Source organism: Malus sylvestris, chromosome 11 (genome assembly GCF_916048215.2).
Source record: "Malus sylvestris chromosome 11, drMalSylv7.2, whole genome shotgun sequence".
Classification (NCBI taxonomy): domain Eukaryota; kingdom Viridiplantae; phylum Streptophyta; class Magnoliopsida; order Rosales; family Rosaceae; genus Malus; species Malus sylvestris.
The window spans coordinates 13,850,275-13,870,077 of NC_062270.1; the positions used below are offsets into that span (position 1 = coordinate 13,850,275).

Sequence of the window (19,803 nt, forward strand, 5' to 3'; positions counted from 1 at the left end):
GGATTTGTGAGCAATTCGGATGGGGATGTGAAACGACGTCGTGGAGATTGATAGCTTGGAGGAAGAGTTGCTGTCAGAAACTGCAACCGAAAGGCACTGTGTGGATTTGTTCGTAGCTCACGAAGGCCACGTAAATGGAATTGCGATCAACCAAGAAGATGACTGCATGTTCACTTGCTCCTCGGATGGCTCAGTCAAGATTTGGAGGAAGGTGTTCGGTGAAAGTTCTCACATCCTAAACTCGGTGGGTTTTCACCAGATGGAGAGATAGAAAGAGGCGCAGGAACATGCCGAAAGCAAAAGCAGTGGAAAACAAAAGGAAAAGAAAAAAAGAAAAAGAAAAAGAAGGAGTGATGGGCACGACCAGGCTATCCAAGAAAAGCAAGTGGTTTGCAAACAAAAGATACCTACAAAGCAACATGGGTTGACAGAGAAGGAGCGGGGAGGACAACAGAAAAACACAAACAAAAGCAAGGAATAAACATCCCACCAGAAGGATGTGATTTACTTTTCTTGTTTTTGTATGATGTGATTTATTTTTCTTATCTGTTGGAGACATCAGAGGGTAATAAAAAAAAAACGGAAAAGCTCAAAAGAAATGGGCCGGTATGTTGTGGAGGGCGAAGGCCCATAAGCCCAAAATAGCACCAACCAGGTGATCAAAAGTACGCCCAATACTCCAAAATTATTCGGCAACCTGCTGTTATTACCACCAACCAGGTGATCAAAAGTACGCCCAGTACTCCAAAATTATTCGGCAACCCGCCGCTATTACCACCAACCAGGTGATGAAATGTACAATCCGTACTCTAATATCATTTGGCAACTAGTCATTCATGCCACCAACCAGGTGATGAAATGTACAACCCGTACTCTAATTTGGCAACTAGCCATTCATGCCACCAACCAGGTGATGAAATGTACAACTTGTACTCTAATTTGGCAACTAGCCATTCATGCCACCAACCAGGTGATGAAATGTACAACCTGTACTCTCCTTCATGCCACCAACCAGGTGATCAAAAGTACGCCTAGTACTCCAAATTATACATGAGCATTACTCATGTCATTCATACATAAACATTCATGAGCATCACTCATGATAATCATACATAAACATTCATGAGCATCACTCATGTCAATAAGCTTCAAAAGCTTCATTTAGAGAGCCACAGCTTCAAAAACTTCATTTACAGAGCTCTAGCTTCAAAAGCTTCATTTACAGAGCTCTAGCTTCAAAAGTTTCATTTACAAAAGCTCCAGCTTCGAAAGCTTCATTTACAAAGCTCTAGCTTCAAAGCTTCACTTGCAAAGCTTCACCTACAAAGCTTCAGTGTAGGGTATACAAATACCACCTCTGAACAACCACCACTTCGGCCCATACATGGGACTCCCTCACCTTCGAAAGGGACTCATTCACATTCAACGCCACAAGCCGAGCCAACCAAGACAACATAACCCACAAGCCGAGCAGCCTCGCAACATGTGATAGTTGAGTATCATTTCGGATTGGACACCGCCTCATATCGAGTATCAATCCTAGACGACATCTAGTTACTTCGGCCCACACATGGACTGAATTTCAAGTCTCCAGCCAAAAGACGCTCTTGACTGAAGACTTGGGGGACTACTGTTTATACCATATTTAGGGCATCGTATTTAGATCTCGTACAAATACTCGAGGGACTTAAATGTAATTATGTAATAAAGGAATGGGCAAATATGTAATAAGTGAGGAGTCCTTATTCTATAAAAGGACTCCCCACTCTCATAATTAGGGGAGGCCATTTCTGAAGCCTTCTCACCCCTCTCACATCCTTTCTTATATTCAGAGGTTTTTTCCCTCACCTCTCAGATAAATACAACAATCAGTGTGGACGTAGCCCAAACCTTGAGGTGAACCACAATACATCTTGTGTTATTTACATTTCTTACAGATTCACGGTCGGATTTACGTTGTTCCAATACCCTTCCGGTTTTGTGCATCAACAAATTTTGTCATTTCTTATGTTCATAATGGAGGTGGCAATTGAAGAGAGAAAATGATTATTTTTGTTCCTTTTTACTATTTATTTATTTTTGGAGGATTAACAGTTACAAAATTTAAATGGCTGAACTTATTTTAAAATAGAAACAAGACAATATAAAGTGAATTTTAAGTTTTAAGGAATAAAGTGACGGATTTTGAGTTATAGGGAGCATAATCGAATTGAAATCGAGTTTCCAAAAAATAAAATAACGACGTTTGAGTTCCAATAAAACAGCGAATGTTGAGTTTAAAATTATTTTTTTGATGAAGAAACTTATTAGACTTTTGAGTTTCAAATGATAAGTGAAATTAAAATCAAGTTTTACAAAGTGCAGTTAAAAATAAGGAAAACTAATGAAAATAACTTGAAAATTTTGAGTTTTAATGATAAAAATAAAATAAAGAGTAAAATAAATAGTACCATAATTGATTTTTTAACGTAAAAATATAATTTTTCGTTAAAATAAACAGTACCATAAACGTTTCGTTAAAGTTCCCTAAAAAATAATTGTTAAGCTTTAGAAAAAAATAAAATGACATTAGGTGGCGCTCATTCTGCGTTCATAACCACTCTTTTGTCCCTTGCAAATAAATAGCTTTGTCTACAAACCGAAAGTACCCACACGAAGGAAAACTCAAACCAAACAGATCTCTCTCTTCCAGTTCTCAACTCAATCATTCTTCCGCCTGTCTCTCAGAGGCGACGAAGCAACCACGAGAAGAGCTGAAGACGTACATAACAATGGCCCCGATTCCGCCCGATAACGGCGTCGAAGGCGACGACGAGATAGAGGAAGAGGGCGAGGAGGAAGAAGAAGAGGAAGAGGAGGAAGAAGAAGAAGAAGAAGAAGAAGAGGAAGAGGAGCCGAGGCTCAAGTACCAGCGAATGGGAGGCAGCATTCCCACACTGTTAACGAGCGATGTGGCGTCGTGCATAGCCGTCGCAGAACGAATGATCGCGCTCGGGACTCACGGCGGCACCGTTCATATTCTCGATTTTCTCGGGAATCAGGTGAGGAACCGAGCTTGAATTCAATTCAATTTTGCATGTTTTGAATCGATAGTGGTTGGGATCATTGCATTGACGGGTATGTTAGTGCGATTCGGGGGAATTGAGTAGGATGTAAAATTGAAGTTGAGCTGATTGGATCTGGTTTTTCTCGGTAATTTTTAAATTTTTACAGTTTTACCGGAGAATTGAATGTAAGGGTTTTAAACCAAGTGGCATTTAGTTTGGGATGGTCAATCGGGTTTTTGCAATTAGCTCAATTGGGAATATAAAAAGAAAGCTACTTTAGTTAAATTTCATTTGGTTAATTATATGCAGGAGTTATAGAGTTGTTTCCTATGATTTTTCTGTACTTTTAAGTCTTTGGTCCAATCATGAATCAGAATATGAAAGCCTATTCTTAAGTTTTGTATTCAAACGTTGGCGTCCGAATTGAATTTTCAGCTATGGTGAACTTATACTCAGAGAACCGAGTGCAATGGTGTTCTAGGATTCATATAGCCAACCCCACTTAGTGGGAAAAGGCTTTGTTGTTGTTGTTGGTGAACTTATACTTGTAGGGTGATTTAACTCTACTTGTCCGAAAATCAGTCACTCAAAACATTTATTGTTTGATGGGTAAATTACCTATGCAATAGGTTACAGAATGCAAAGTTTAACCTTGACAAGCATTGTAGGTAGTTTGCAATGTCTGTACATTGTTTGCAAAGATGATTTCTTTGGGATATCTGTAGGTAGTTTTTGAACTCACAGTTCTTATATTCTGCCGTCAGTACTAAATTTCTTGGTACGCGTGTTAATACTCTATATCAAGTTATGGTTGATCGACTGTTGCATTTTGCACCTGATTTATCATTGAAGGCAATATGCCAATATTATGTACTCGATTGCTTCTTTACAGGTTAAGGAATTCCCTGCTCATACTGCTGCAGTGAATGATCTTAGCTTCGACATAGAAGGTGAATTTATAGGAAGCTGTTCAGATGATGGGTCTGTTGTAATAAGCAGTCTTTTCACTGATGAGAAAATGAGGTTTGAGTATCATCGCCCAATGAAGGCTATTGCCCTGGATCCAGATTATGTAAAAAAATCATCTAGAAGATTTGTAGCTGGTGGTTTAGCTGGTCATTTATATTTTAATACAAAAAGATGGCTGGGCTTTAAAGATCAGGTTTGTACTAAATTATACTCAAAGCATGGTAAAAGGATTTCCGAGCACGTTTTCTAATTTCTCAAGGCAATGTAGGTTTTGCACTCTGGTGAAGGTCCTATACATGCAGTGAAGTGGAGAACGAGTCTCATTGCTTGGGCTAATGATGCAGGTGTGAAAGTGTACAATACTGCAAATGATCAACGTATAACATTCATTGAAAGGCCACGAGGAAGCCCACGTCCTGAGCTTTTGCTTCCTCACTTATTTTGGCAGGTTAGTGAAGGAGTATCATGCTCACAGTATTTACATGCACACGTAACTACTTTATAAGTTTTGATGCGGTGCATGTTAGTGCAACTTGTGTAAAGTGCTTGTATTGGGTGATTCTGTAGTGCATTTTGAACTTTAAAGTTGTACAGTTTTGGGGATTTATGTCTAGTTAAGTAGAATGAAATAGCGTTGAGATTTGAAAAGTAAAGGAGGGACATTGTGGCAGATTGCTGGAGTTCTGGGGAAGCAGGTAATCTTGGGATTTTAATGCCTGTTTCAAGGGTAATTGAGGGATAAAGTAGCTTGAAATCGAAATGAGTGATTCATGCCGCTGGCTGCCCATCTCTTTCAAGCCCAAGGCAATCAAGCAAAAGGCCTCTCCGCTACTTGTCAAAATGGACTTATAACTCTAGGACTAATGGTTCAATCTCAAAACTAGATTAACCCTGGGGTCCTTAATAAATCAGCTTCATGATATATAAGACTTTTAATACGAAAAATACCAGCTAAACTTCCTTTCCTATTGCACAACCTTTTCTTCTTCATCCTTCAAATAAAGTACTTGTGTCGTTTCATTAATGCTCACTGCACTTCATCATATTCAGGATGACTCATTGTTGGTCATTGGCTGGGGAACATCAATCAAAATCACATCGATAAAAACAAATCAGTCTAGAGCCACCAATGGGACATATAACCATGTCCCATTGTCTGGTATGAACCAAGTGGATATTGTGGCGTCCTTTCAGACCAGCTATTTCATTTCTGGGATTGCCCCTTTTGGTGATACTTTGGTCGTTCTAGCCTATATCCCTGTTGAAGAAGATGGGGAGAAGGAATTTAGTAGCTCTGCTCCATCACGACAGGTACTTTTTTCCCCTTTGTTCTGTATGATATGTATTTTATTTTTTTTTAGAACTTTTCTAATTTACAAATGCAGGCCCCTTCTTTGTTTTTCCTTGGGGTCAAACGTTGTAAATTGCTGAAAGTGATTTCTCCTTGAAGGTGTTCATTAAACATTTTTGAAAAATGCAACCTTACTTTTTGTATAACATTTAGAATATTTGCATTTATTTGATTTTTTTTCTTTTTTTTTTGGAATGAGTTAGATGCTTCTACATGTCAATTGTGAGTGGTGAAGCATTGTTTAATTTGGCAGAATAATTTGTCAGTGCAACGTTTTCATTTTACTCTTTTATTTTTTAATGGTTTATTTACCTTTTGTTATTATCAAGATTTTCCTTCCTCACATAATTCTGTTTCCATTATTAACTGTAAAGTAAGTTGGAAGTTACCCACTTTTCATCTTCTATTGTAGGTCCTGCTATGACTGTTTCCCTGTTATTGTATCTAACTCTTATAATATATTTGAAGCAGGGAAATGCACAGAGACCAGAAGTACGTATTGTAACATGGAATAATGATGAACTTTCAACAGATGCCTTACCTGTACATGGCTTTGAGCATTACAAGGCAAATGACTATTCCCTTGCACATGCTCCTTTCTCAGGTTAACATACTTTGTTTTTGAATGTCATCGTCGAATAATAGCAGAATAATTTACATTTATATAGCTGTAAAACCCTTTAGTTTGAATCTAGGTAGCAGCTATGCTGGTGGCCAGTGGGCCGAAGGTGATGAACCTCTGTACTATATTGTTTCCCCAAAGGATGTAGTCATTGCAAAACCGAGGTCAGTACTCTCTTTCTATTTGTGCTTCTCTAGAGTTATGATATATAAGCATTTTTGTAATACATACAGTAATTATCTCTATCCACTTTTGAGTTTCATAGAGAAGAATCGATCTCCTTGTCCTAGTAAAACTTTGGTGCTTGTGGCCCGGAATGATCTTGTTTCATTGTCTCATCCATGGTTTAAGAACACAATTATCACAAAAAAAAAAAGACAGATGATTTTCCAGACTTTCAGAAACCCAGATATAGACATTACAGTTAGGGATATCCAGAACAATTCTAGAAGAGATATGGTACTTCCACACCGTCAATCCCAGCCTCTGCTGACATCTTGGGTTTAAAGGAAGTTAAAAAAAAAAAAAGTTTGGGGTGGGGGCCAAACACTAAAGGTGCACACAACCACCTCCAATTATCTTCTGAAAATTAGAATCTGAAGGTCAGCCTAAGACTTGCTAAAACCACTGGTCCCATACTTGAAAGGGCAAAGGATATCAATCTAACAATATGCATTTAATTATTTTTTGAAGAAAAACAAGTAGTAAACTTATGAGTTGCTTCATAAGACTTATCCTTCTATTTTATTTTTTGGTAAACTTTTAAATTTAGTACATTTCTTACCATGCTTTTATATTTTGTACATCGCCCCTCTAATGGTTGCCTTCTTATGTTGACACATGAGTTAGGGATTCTTTCCTGTGGAGTGATTGCATTGGTTTATGTCCTTGAGTTTGATTTGATAAGGATGAGGAGTACTTAAGCGGAGGATAATACGTTGAATCTTATGCAATCATAAAATCTTCGTAGATTTAGATATATTTTAATCTGGTCTTGCTAATGTGATAAGAATCGAATGCATATATCCTTTTCAGAGATGCGGAAGATCATATTGCTTGGCTTCTTCAACATGGTTGGCATGAAAAAGCTTTGGCTGCAGTTGAAGCGGGCCAGGGACGGAGTGAACTTCTTGATGAGGTATTAACATTTCATTCTCGTTTTCATATCACAATAGAGAAAAATGGTAGTGTGTCTGTGCTATGTTGTGCGTTATAGGAGCTCTTTTCAAATTAGTTTCTAAGTGCCATAATTAAGGACAGAGGCAGCTACGGCCCACTGGGGGTTAGCTGCCCCCTCACATTTTTTTCCAATTGTTTGGAGAAATAAATCTTCATGGCCCACTGGGGGTAGCTGCCTCCACTCACATTTGTTCACATTGTCAAAATCACATAAAGGAGACAGCTATCACACATTACCCACAACACTCCCTTTTATTCACACCTATTATAAATACAATGCCTTTCGAGTTATGCAGTTTTATTTCTCAAATTTGATTTTGACAAAATCATAGTTTAGCGAGTTTGTGTCTTGAGGAATTAGAGGAAAAAAGAGGCATCAAATGTGCCTATTGTAATGTGTCATACTGGAATATCTATTTATGGACCAAACTATGTAACAGATTTTGTGCCTATTGTACTGTAACAAGTGAATTGTAGTGACCACGTGATGTGATTACTGGTTTGTGGCCCTTATTGCATTCCTCTTTTTTCTTATGTTTTTTCAATTTTGGTCAATAGTTTTACTTAAAATTGTTCAAAGTCCACCAGAATTTTTTTTTCTGGTTCTATCCCTGGCCATACTTCTGTTGACATAATTACCATGTTGACAAGTTTCTCAGCTGCACACTTTTTAGCCTTCTGGCTAAAATTGTGGATTACCACTTTTTCTTAGCTTTAAAGTTGAACCCACTTAAGTTAGTTGGATCATATATAATTGTGGATCATTTAGATTCTTATGCTCCTTGGTCTTGTGTGATTATTAACATTTAGGGAAATGATAAACGACATAGATATAAGAAAAGAAAAACTGCAGAGAAGCTTTCTAAGATTAATGTACCTCTGATTCATATAACAGCCAAAGTTTCAGTTTTTTCCCATCCAAAAGTAATATATTGAACAAAGTTCTTGGAGCGACTTTAACCATGATAAACATTTCTCGATTTTCACACAAGACTATTGTCAAATATTTTGTAACTGTAAAACTATTATCAAATATTTGGATTTTTCTTAAATGGCTATTTAGTTGGTGTTGCATGTGCACAACAACAACAACAACAACAACAAAGCCTTTTCCCACTAAGTGGGGTCGGCTATATGAATCCTAGAACGCCATTGCGCTCGGTTTTGTGTCATGTCCTCCGTTAGATCCAAGTACTCTAAGTCTTTTCTTAGAGTCTCTTCCAAAGTTTTCCTAGGTCTTCCTCTACCCCTTCGGCCCTGGACCTCTGTCCCGTAGTCACATCTTCGAACCGGAGCGTCAGTCGGCCTTCTTTGCACATGTCCAAATCACCGGAGCCGATTTTCTCTCATCTTTCCTACAATTTCGGCTACTCCTACTTTACCTCGGATATCCTCATTCCCAATCTTATCCTTTCTCGTGTGCCCACACCTCCCACGAAGCATCCTCATCTCCGCTACACCCATTTTGTGTACGTGTTGATGCTTCACCACCCAACATTTTGTGCCATACAACATCGATGGCCTTATTGTCGTCCTATAAAATTTTCCCTTGAGCTTTAGTGGCCTACGACGGTCACACAACACGCCGGATGCACTCTTTCCATCCAGCTCGTATTCTATGGTTGAGATCTCCATCTAATTCTCCGTTCTCTTGCAAGATAGATCCTAGGTAGCGAAAACGGTCGCTTTTTGTGATCTTCGCTAGATTGCTCCGGTCATTAGTGTGGATAAGTATATAAATGAATAGAGATAGGAAAGCAAACACAAGATGTACGTGGTTCACCCAGATTGGCTACGTCCACGGAATAGAAGAGTTCTCATTAATTGTGAAGGGTTTACACAAGTACATAGGTTCAAGCTCTCCTTTAGTGAGTACAAGTGAAAGATTTAGTACAAATGACATTAGGAAATATTGTGGGAGAATGATCTCGTAATCACGAAACTTCTAAGTATCGGAGTGTGGTGTCGTCTTGACTTGCCTTATCTGTCTCATAGGTAGATGTGGCATCTTCTCTGGAAGTACTCTTCCTCCATCCAGGGGTGGTATCTTTAACTGGTGGAGATGCACAAGGTAATGTATCAATTTCACTTGAAGCTTACTTGTAGTTTCAGGCTTGGTCAAGCGCGATACAAACCATGTAGTAGGAGTCCCCCAAGTCGCCGAGTTAGGGGGTCTGCTGAAAGAGGTGACAGACAAGGTAAGCAATCAGAGCTCCGACTGATTGTTCACCTTCTCCCCATCTTGCAGCAGCATGAAGGATAAAGAGAAGAAAAATGAGAAGAGATGATATGAGATACTTTTGCTTTTGAAGAAGTAACTTTCCACAGGCTTATTCTTGAACTGAGCTGGAGGGTTTTCTGGTTTCCTCCAGAGTCTTAAGGCCGACTGAAGAATTTGAGGGTCAAAACAAGTCCATCAAATCTATAGTACGTTCCACCCTGCTGATATGGGATACTTTTGCTTTTGACAGAGTAATGGATGTATCGGCACGTGTGCTGTTACGCTTGTCTCCACATGCTTCCTTGTATCCTTCGCACTTGCCCTATCTGTTCCTCAAGCAGATGCGGAATCTTCCCTGGAAACATAAGATGTTGAAGATGAGTACTCGAGAGCAATGCCAGGTAAGTAATCAGGTAAGGGGTTCCAGGCAGTCAGTTCCTGGCTGGAAGCTTGATTCCAAGTGCTGACTGATTGCTCTCTTTCTCCTTGTCTTGCAGGTAAAAACAAGGCCAAAAGAAAAGACAGGGAAAAAGCATGATATGGGATACTCTTGCTTTTAACCCTGATGATATGAGATATTCTTGCTCTAGTATAGCTTGTTTGCAGAGGTATTATCGGGGGGAAAGAAAGCTAAATATTTTGAAAGGCTTCGTTGGGAGTGCCCTCTTAGATATGATGAAGGGTTGAGCATTTTTGCAGGTCTGCCTGTCCGTTGGGGATGGAGGTCGACATATATAGGAGTCTCCCTAACAACAAGTAGTAATGCTATTCCTTTACCCTGCTTGGTCATAGCACGGTAGTGGGAACTGCCAGTTTCACATGTTTTAACTCTGTCAGAGCACTTTGAAAAGGTGGTCTGTGGTATCTGGCTCTCGAGATTCGGAGAACGATGCCTCTTCGATTTTTGAGAAAGCAATCATGTTGGGGGTCTGACTCTCGAGATTCGGAGAGCAGTGTCTCTTCGATTTTTGAGGAAGTAATCATGTTGGGAGTCTGGCTCTCGAGATTCGGAGGGCGGTGCCTCTTTGATTTTGGAGCAAGCAATCTTGTTGGGAGTGTTGTCTCGAATGTGAGTAAAGGTTGGGCATGTTTGCTAGTCTACCTTGCCACGAAGCACAAAGGTTGACACACAGGGACTTTCCAATTATCCAGCAATGGTACTGTTCCTTTACCCTCTCTTCGATTTTGAGAAAGTAGTCATGTTGGGAGTCTGGCTCTCGAGATTCGGAGGACGGTGCCTCTTCGATTTTGGAGCAAGCAATCTTGTTGGGAGTGTTTTCTCGAATGTGAGTAAAGGTTGGGCATGTTTGCTAGTCTACCTTGCCACGAAACACAGAGGTTGACACACAGGGACTTTCCAATTATCCAGCAGTGGTACTGTTCCTTTACCCTTGTGGGTAATAATATGGTAGCTAGACCTTCAAAATTTATGTGTCTAAACTTTTGTTAGTGCTGTTTCTTTGCTATTCTTTTACCTTTCTTGGTCAGAGCGATGTAGTGGGAGCTGCAAGCTTCACGTGCTCAACTTTGGCAGAGAACTTTGGCAAAGTTATCTGTGGTACCCATGAGCTATTGTTGCGTGTGGGAAGTGGGTGATTGAACAGTAAGATTCATGTGCTTTCTACTTCACCAGAAGTCTTCGACAGAATGCCCATAATTTCTGCAAAGCTGAGTGTGCGTGTGACAGGTGCTGACAAGGCTAGAAAAGTAGGTGCCTCTTCGATTTCTGAGATCAGCCCTCGTGGTCTCTGAGCAGCCCAGCTTTTGAGAAAGCGAGCGCCTCTTCGATTGATTCGGAGAACGATGCCTCATCGATTTTTGAGAAAGCAATCATGTGGGTCTGGCGTGCCTCTTCGATTTTGGAGCAAGCAATCTTGTTGGGAGTGTTTTCTCGAATGTGAGTAAAGGTTGGGCATGTTTGCTAGTCTACCTTGCCACGAAGCACAGAGGTTGACACACAGGGACTTTCCAATTATCCAGCAATGGTACTGTTCCTTTACCCTCTCTTCGATTTTTAAGAAAGTAGTCATGTTGGGAGTCTGGCTCTCGAGATTCGGAGGACGGTGCCTCTTCGATTTTTGGAGCAAGCAATCTTATTGGGAGTGTTTTCTCGAATGTGAGTAAAGGTTGGGCATGTTTGCTAGTCTACCTTGCCACGAAGCACAGAGGTTGACACACAGGGACTTTCCAATTATCCAGCAGTGGTACTGTTCCTTTACCCTTGTGGGTAATAATATGGTAGCTAGACCTTCAAAATTTATGGGTCTAAACTTTGTTAGTGTTGTTTCTTTGCTATTCTTTTACCCTTCTTGGTCAGAGCGATGTAGTGGGAGCTGCAAGCTTCACGTGATCAACTTTGGCAGAGAACTTTGGCAAAGTTATCTGTGGTACCCATGAGCTATTGTTGCGTGTGGGAAGTGGGTGATTGAACAGTAAGATTCATGTGTTTTCTACTTCCCCAGAAGTCTTTGACAGAATGCCCATAATTTCCGCAAAGCTGAGTGTGCGTGTGACAGGTGCTGACAATGCTGGAAAAGTAGGTGCCTCTTCGATTTCTGAGAGCGGCCCTCGTGGTCTCTGGGGAGCCCAGCTTTTGAGAAAGCGAGCGCATCTTCGATTTCTGAGATCGGCCTTCGTGGTCTTTGAGCAGCCCAACTTTTGAGAAAGCAAACGCCTCTTCGATTTCTGAGATCAACCCTCGTGATCTCTAAGCAGCCCAGCTTTTGAGAAAGCAGGCGTCTCTTCGATTTCTGAGCAGGCGCCTCTTCGATTTCTGAAGCTCCGTCGAGTGCAGATTTTTATAGGGGCTGGCATTAAGTTTCAAATCACACTTGAATCTCCACCAGTAGAAGCTTCATTCTTGCACTTCTAAGATCTTGATTTGTCCGACCTCTTCTCTCTTCAACACCTTTGAAAATGTCTGGCCCCTCTGACCGTCGTTTTGACTTGAACCTTGTTGAAGAGGCAGCCCCGCCTTCTCCAGACAACATATGGCGCCCATCCTTCGTCTCCCCTACTGGTCCTCTTACCGTTGGGGATTCCGTGATGAAGAATGATATGACCGCTGCGGTGGTGGCCAGGAACCTTCTCACTCCCAAAGATAACAGACTACTTTCCAAACGGTCTGATGAGTTAGCTGTTAAGGATTCGCTGGCTCTCAGTGTTCAGTGTGCAGGTTCTGTGTCTAATATGGCCCAACGCCTATTTGCTCGAACCCGCCAAGTTGAATCATTGGCGGCTGAAGTTATGAGTCTCAAACAGGAGATTAGAGGGCTCAAGCATGAGAATAAACAGTTGCACCGGCTCGCACATGACTATGCTACAAACATGAAGAGGAAGCTTGACCAGATGAAGGAAACTGATGGTCAGGTTTTACTTGATCATCAGAGATTTGTGGGTTTGTTCCAAAGGCATTTATTGCCTTCGTCTTCTGGGGCTGTACCGCGTAATGAAGCTCCAAATGATCAACCTCTGATGCCTCCTCCTTCTAGGGTTCTGTCCAGTACTGAGGCTCCAAATGATCCCCCTCCGGTGCCTTCTCTTTCTGGGGCTCTACCGACTGCTGAGACTTCTCCTAAGCAACCTTTGTGAAGGCTCCCTCTTGTGTGTTTATTTTGACTCATGTATATGTACATATTTGTAGCTTATCGGGGATATCAATAAATAAGCTTTCCTTCATTTCAACGTATTGTGTTAAATACACCAAAACCTTCTTCGCTAAGTTCTTTGAATTTTCTTTTGTTGAAGCTTGTATGTTGAAGCTTTCAGAGTGGAGCATGTAGGTTGGGGTAGTGTTCCCTTAATTTCCCGAGTGAGGAAAACTTCTCGGTTGGAGACTTGGAAAATCCGAGTCACTGAGTGGGATCGGCTATATGAATCTTAGAACGCCATTGTGCTCGATCCTGTGTCATGTCCTTCGTTAGATCCAAGTACTCTAAGTCTTTTCTTAGAGTCTCTTCCAAAGTTTTCCTAGGTCTTCCTCTACCCCTTCGGCCCTGAACCTCTGTCCCATAGTCGCATCTTCTAATCGGAGCGTCAGTAGGCCTTCTTTGCACATGTCCAAACCACCGTAACCGATTTTCTCTCATCTTTCCTTCAATTTCGGCTACTCCTACTTTACCCCGGATATCCTCATTCTTAATCTTATCCTTTCTCGTGTGCCCACACATCCAACGAAGCATCCTCATCTCCGCTACACTCATTTTGTGTACGTGTTGATGTTTCACCGCCCAACATTCTGTGCCATACAGCATCGCCGGCCTTATTGCCGTCCTATAAAATTTTCCCTTGAGCTTCAGTGGCATACGGCGGTCACACAACACGCCAGATGCACTCTTCCACTTCATCCATCCAGCTTGTATTCTATGGTTGAGATCTCCATCTAATTCTCCGTTCTTTTGCAAGATAGATCCTAGGTAACGAAAACGGTCGCTCTTTGGTATTTCTTGATCTCCGATCCTCACCCCTAACTCGTTTTGGCCTCCATTTGCACTGAACTTGCACTCCATATATTCTGTCTTTGATCGGCTTAGGCGAAGACCTTTAGATTCCAACACTTCTCTCCAAAGGTTAAGCTTTGCATTTACCCCTTCCTGAGTTTCATCTATCAACACTATATCGTCTGCGAAAAGCATACACCAAGGAATATCATCTTGAATATGTCCTGTTAACTCATCCATTACCAACGCAAAAAGGTAAGGACTTAAGGATGAGCCTTGATGTAATCCTACAGATATGGGAAAGCTTTCGGTTTGTCCTTCATGAGATCTCCATCTACTTTATTTTGTGGCTTTGTTATGTAATACCTGAGCTTATTCCCTTGTACTTACACTGTTAAATTCCCTGCAGGTTCAGTTAATTGCACAGTTTAAAAGATTTAGTTAATTGCACGGTTTGCGTAATTTTTCTTTCCTTTCTCTAGGTTGGTTCTAGATACCTTGATCATTTGATTGTGGAAAGAAAATATGCTGAAGCCGCATCTTTATGCCCTAAATTGTTGCGAGGATCTGCTTCAGCATGGGAAAGGTAGTAACTACCCTTTTTTGTGACCCATTTTTTACAATCTTCCCAGTAAATAATTGGAAATTCTGGCATGCAATTCTTCCAAATAACTTGGAGTGGACTGTGCTTCACAGATGGGTTTTCCACTTTGCTCATTTGCGTCAGCTTCCCGTGTTAGTCCCATATATTCCAACAGAAAACCCAAGACTGCGTGATACTGCTTATGAGGTTTGTAAGGACAGCATTTTTCATTGCAGTTGAACTGCTAATTTTTTTACAATCTTTGAGTTGACAAATAGGGAAAGCTTGATATCTTGGTTTTATTTATCAAAATTTTTGTTGTGTGCTGTAAGGTTGCTCTTGTAGCTCTCGCTACAAATCCGTCTTTTCATAAGGAGCTTGTGTCAACTGTTAAATCTTGGCCACCCGTGATCTACTCTTCACTGCCTGTTATCTCAGCTATAGAACCTCAGCTTAATACATCGTCCATGACAGATGCCCTTAAGGAGGTCAGTCAGGAATAATTTATTTGGAATATGAATTTTTAAATTATGATAATTATTATTTTTTGACATCCACTCTCTTTTTCAGGCACTAGCAGTGTTGTATGAGATTGATGGGCAATATGAGAAAGCATTCGCACTATATGCTGATGTAGGTGTTCTTGATGCATATTCATGTGCAACACCTTTATTCACAATGCACAGCTACAATTTGAAGTGATTAAATAATATTTAACATCTTCATAAGGTTGTTTGCGAATTGAGCTGTTGCATCAATTACTATGTTTTGATATTAACTTCAAATTTCTTTTGTTCTTTCTGGATTTCCAGCTTTTGAAGCCAGACATATTTTCCTTCATTGAAAAGCACAATCTGTATGATTCGATTCGGGAAAAGGTATTGGTAAATATGTTCAATTTATATGTTGTAAGTTGGAATTTATGGTTTCTCTTTTTACTGCCATCCATTGAAACGTTTAGGTTTCCAAAAATGATAATGGTCTTTTTGTGATTTTCCCGAGTAGGTAACTTTCACAATTTCACCAAAAATTTGGTTCTGATATCAAATATTATCAATAATGGCGTTATCATTCTCTTTCTAAAATTGAAAACATGCAATATTACCTACATAGTCTTATATTAGGGGTTGGGGATGTTTGTAATTAAAAAAGAGAAGAATACTTTTCAATTATGCGGCTATTTTATTTTACTATGTAATTTTATGTGCTTGGTTGTCACCTCTGCGTTTGCAGGTTGTCCAATTAATGATGCTAGATTGCAAGCTTGCAGTTCCTTTGTTGATCCAAAACAAGGATTTAATAACTCCATCTGAAGTTGTCAACCAACTTCTGAATGCAAGTGATAAGTGTGATTCCAGATATTTCTTGCATGCATACTTGCATTCACTATTTGAAGCAGACCCTCATTCTGGAAAAGAATTTCACGATATGCAGGTATTGTGGAAAGCTGAAATAATTTAGCTGCCCATGAAATTATACTGGCTTCTGTTCTTTCAAATTCTCATTGTATGCACTATGAAGCTACTTATACTTAATTAATCATTGCATTAACTCTCAACTTCCTGCAAAATATAGTTGAATTTTTCTGGATATGAGTTGATATGTCTCTTAATGTTCTATATATCTTATCAAGATAAGTGCAAAATCGATTTTGGGGTAGACAAATCTAATCAACTAGGTTTATGGGAGCTTTTGGGTTAGCGTTTCAGGTGGTTATTATATTAAACAATTTTCTTTTCTAATTTAGCTAAATGCATGGTACCATGATAGTTGCCTTGTCATTTCCCGTTGTAGAGAAGGTTGTCATTCTCATGTAATTTGGGTACTATGAGTTGTATCCTAATACATCTGGATGTGTTCGGGGTGATTATATTTTCCAATCACTTGTACATGGACTAACTTGACACTGTATGACTGTTTGGTATTTCCAAGTTTAAGGAAAGAACTGGTTTTGCCTTGTAGAATTAGACCTTCATATTGCTGGTTTTCATGGTTTTGGTATGTGGGAAAGATTGAAACTGAAATTGTAGGTCTTTGTTATTGGTTATAATATGTATTTAGTACCATATAATTGTTATAATAGTTTCCATTTACAAAGCGTTCTTAAGGTATCTATTTCTTTATTTCTCTTTTATTCTATTACTTCTCGTGCAAGAGCTTGTATTTGGTGTTCGAAAGATGTTGTGCTAGTGGTGAAATTGTATCTATATCATGTGTTCATGCCGTTGAACTCTTGTGGTGTCATTTGTTTACTGTGGTAGGTAGAGCTTTATGCAGAATATGATCCAAAGATGCTACTTCCTTTTCTTCGCAGTAGTCAACATTATACCCTGGAGAAGGTTTGATCCAGTTCATAAATGATCAGTTTTGATGAACTTTAAATGCTCTTCAATGCATTGACACCTGATAATATATATCAGGCATATGAAATTTGTGTCGGAAGAGATCTTTTAAAGGAGAAAGTCTTCATTCTTGGAAGAATGGGAAATACTAAACAAGCCCTTGCTGTAATCATAAATAAACTTGGGGATATTGAAGAGGTACCTATTATTTCATTATATATCTTCAGTTGTTCCTTTGGAGTTATTTTTTATCTCTTCACACATTGAACTATGGTGATAACAAGACGCGTTATGGTTGTGCACAGGCTGTAGAATTTGTAAATATGCAACATGATGATGAACTCTGGGAAGAGTTAATCCAGCAGTGTCTTCATAAACCTGAAATGGTATTTATTCTGGCCAGCCTGCAGATTTGGTATTTATGCAAAATGCATTAGTTGGCTATATCTACAAGTCCTCTTCGGTATACTATCCTCTAATTTTTCTTCTACTAATTTACAGGTAGGTGTGTTGTTGGAGCACACAGTTGGAAACCTAGATCCTCTTTATATTGTGAATATGGTTCCCAACGGATTGGAGATTCCTAGGTCAGTTTGATCAGAATATTGTGGTGGTGTATTCTTGTATTCCATCTCTATCAATTAATGGAATTCTTCCCTTTTTCTGGAATTCCTAGCATGGTATTTTAAGCATGAAAGTCATTGGATTCTTCATATGTTGTTATTGGGCCTTATAAATTTTGATCATCTTGGAGATTCCATCGACTGATATGGTTGTAAAATATTGATTATGTAAATATGTAGTAATGTTTCTTCTTGTGTTAAAACCCTGACCTATGTGGAAAGTAACACCTCTTCGTGTCTAGATTTCCTGTAGGTACAAGCATACATGCCTTGACTTTAATTAATTAGCTAATTACTTTCTATTAAGTTAGATAACTAGAAAACCACGGACAGAGACATGGGTCCTTTTCTTCTATTGACACTCCTTGACTTTGTATGTGATTTGTATATCACAAGTTAGAGGGCTATCATATTTTCTTTGTATTTTGGTAGTGATGGTATATATTTAGAATTGTTCCAATTGTGCCAAGACAAGTAGAGATAATGGATAAACATAGAGGTAACAATTGCTCGTGTAGTGATTTGATTCTTGAATGAGGTGATAAGGACTTAGATTATGGAATAGCAAATATGAACAACTAAGATGGTTTAAAAATTATGTTATAAGTTTCTGGTTCTACAACCTTATGCTAAGAAGCCAACGTATTAGTTAGGTTTAGAATTTAGTATTGTTAAGCTTTATGGAGATGTAAGGTGTGATAGTGGGTTCTATTTTCTGTTGGGCCAAGTTAAGCGCGGCCACTGCATCTTCCAAATTGATGTTGCAAGCATTAGGTGCAACTGTGTACATACATATACATGCAGAACTTGGATATTTTTCAGTTGTATGTAAACATGAAGTTTAGGAATATTCTTCAATAAATATCTGTATTAACCTTCTGTAAATTTAAATGTTCAGGCTTAGGGATCGGCTAGTCAAAATCATCACCAATTACAGGACCGAAACATCTCTAAGAAATGGGTGCAATGATATTCTTAAGGTATGTCTGTTTTCCATTTTTTACCTTTGATTTGAATAAAAGAGCACCGTGCCAAAATCATGAGAGTTGGTGCAACTTGGAAACAGGCTGATATCGTCAACCTCTTGGTCAAATACTACAAAGAGGCAACACATGGAATTTACTTGAGCAATGAAGAAGATGAGGCACGGTCAAAGAGAAATGATAGTAGGGCTTCTCAGGTGATTGAGAAATCGGTAGGTGTGAGAAGTATGGAGGTTAAATCAAAACCTAGGGGCGGTGCAAGGTGTTGCATGTGTTTCGATCCTTTTTCTATTCAAAATGTTAATGTCATTGTTTTCTTTTGCTGTCATGCTTATCATGTGACTTGTCTTATGGATTCCACCTATACGAGTGAAATGAAAGCCAGTGTGGCCAATCCTAATGAGAGAGTAGACGATTATGGGTATGGTGATAGTGATGGTGACGATGATGGCGATGATGATGATGACACCCAATCGGGTGGCTCTCGCATGCGTTGTATCTTATGTACTACTGCTGCTAGTGGGGTGAAGTGATGCATGCGCTTGATGTGAATGTTTGCAGGCTAATTATTCTTTTGGTTCAGTTTTTCGTGTGCTCGCGCAAGTGTGAGGCTTTTATTTATTTTTTTGTTGTGCTCACGGTGGTCCGTTCGTGTATCATAGTTGAATACATATTCTGGAAAGTGGCTTTTATTCTTTGGCTAGCTTTTGAGGATTGATGCCATCCGGGCGAGTTTCTGTAGTGCAAGTATTGCAGGTTTGTTGAGTTGATATGTACCTACATTGCGATTGATAGAGGTTGTTAGAGGCTGACAGAGTTTTCGGGAAGTGGAGGTTGACGGAGAAGCAATTTTATGTTTTGTTTGTTGTCATAATTTTGAATTTCTCCTCATTCAATATTACGATTCACAACATTTTATTGAGTTGATTAGTGATCTTTGTTTGTCTTCTGTTTTATATGATTGGGCAAAAACGCTCAGTATGATAGTGTGCCAAAGAATACTTATAAATTTGTCACCAATTTGATTACGCTATTTCTTGTCGGTTTGGTTTCAACCAAATTCACAGGTTATCTAAATTAAGGGCTGGTTTGGCATTGCGGAAATTATTTTAAAAGCAGTTTTCTTAAAAAGCTGAGGCTAATTTGATTTATTTTCAGCAAATTTTGGTAGTTTTGTTCTATCGTTACAAAGAAAGATATCGTTTTCTTTAAATATTAAGTTCGAAGTGGTTCTTTTTCCTCCCCTTTCGGCGAGAGTTTTTACGGACGGAGTCGTTTCGTTACGCATCACATCTTCAGGTTGAACTTTTGTTCTTACAACTTTTTGAAGCAGATATTTAACAATGCAGAGGATGAGACACCTTTAAAACGAATGAGGGTAAGAAAATAAGGCATATGAGAAGTAAATGGTGAATTGCTCAAGTGGTTAAGGCTTTCCTTCAAT

At 39.4% G+C, this 19,803-nt stretch overlaps 1 protein-coding gene across 2 annotated transcripts; it reads left to right on the forward strand.

Moving 5' to 3' along the window:
• Nucleotides 1-2,624: 2,624 nt before the first annotated feature.
• On the forward strand, nucleotides 2,625-19,295 carry LOC126589728 (vacuolar protein sorting-associated protein 41 homolog). Of its 2 annotated transcripts, none has more exons than XM_050255110.1 (19): nucleotides 2,625-3,041; nucleotides 3,940-4,209; nucleotides 4,285-4,464; nucleotides 5,067-5,327; nucleotides 5,836-5,971; nucleotides 6,063-6,153; nucleotides 7,025-7,127; nucleotides 14,311-14,414; nucleotides 14,525-14,618; nucleotides 14,744-14,899; nucleotides 14,982-15,044; nucleotides 15,224-15,289; nucleotides 15,645-15,845; nucleotides 16,673-16,750; nucleotides 16,832-16,951; nucleotides 17,059-17,139; nucleotides 17,255-17,340; nucleotides 18,275-18,356; nucleotides 18,443-19,295. In XM_050255110.1, exons 1-19 carry the CDS (start codon nucleotides 2,772-2,774, stop codon nucleotides 18,890-18,892), a joined length of 2,892 nt encoding a protein of 963 aa, XP_050111067.1. In that variant the 5' UTR covers nucleotides 2,625-2,771; the 3' UTR covers nucleotides 18,893-19,295. The 2 variants fall into 2 exon arrangements, with proteins under 2 accessions (XP_050111067.1, XP_050111068.1); XM_050255111.1 differs by having other exon boundaries at nucleotides 5,839-5,971.
• Nucleotides 19,296-19,803: the final 508 nt, after the last annotated feature.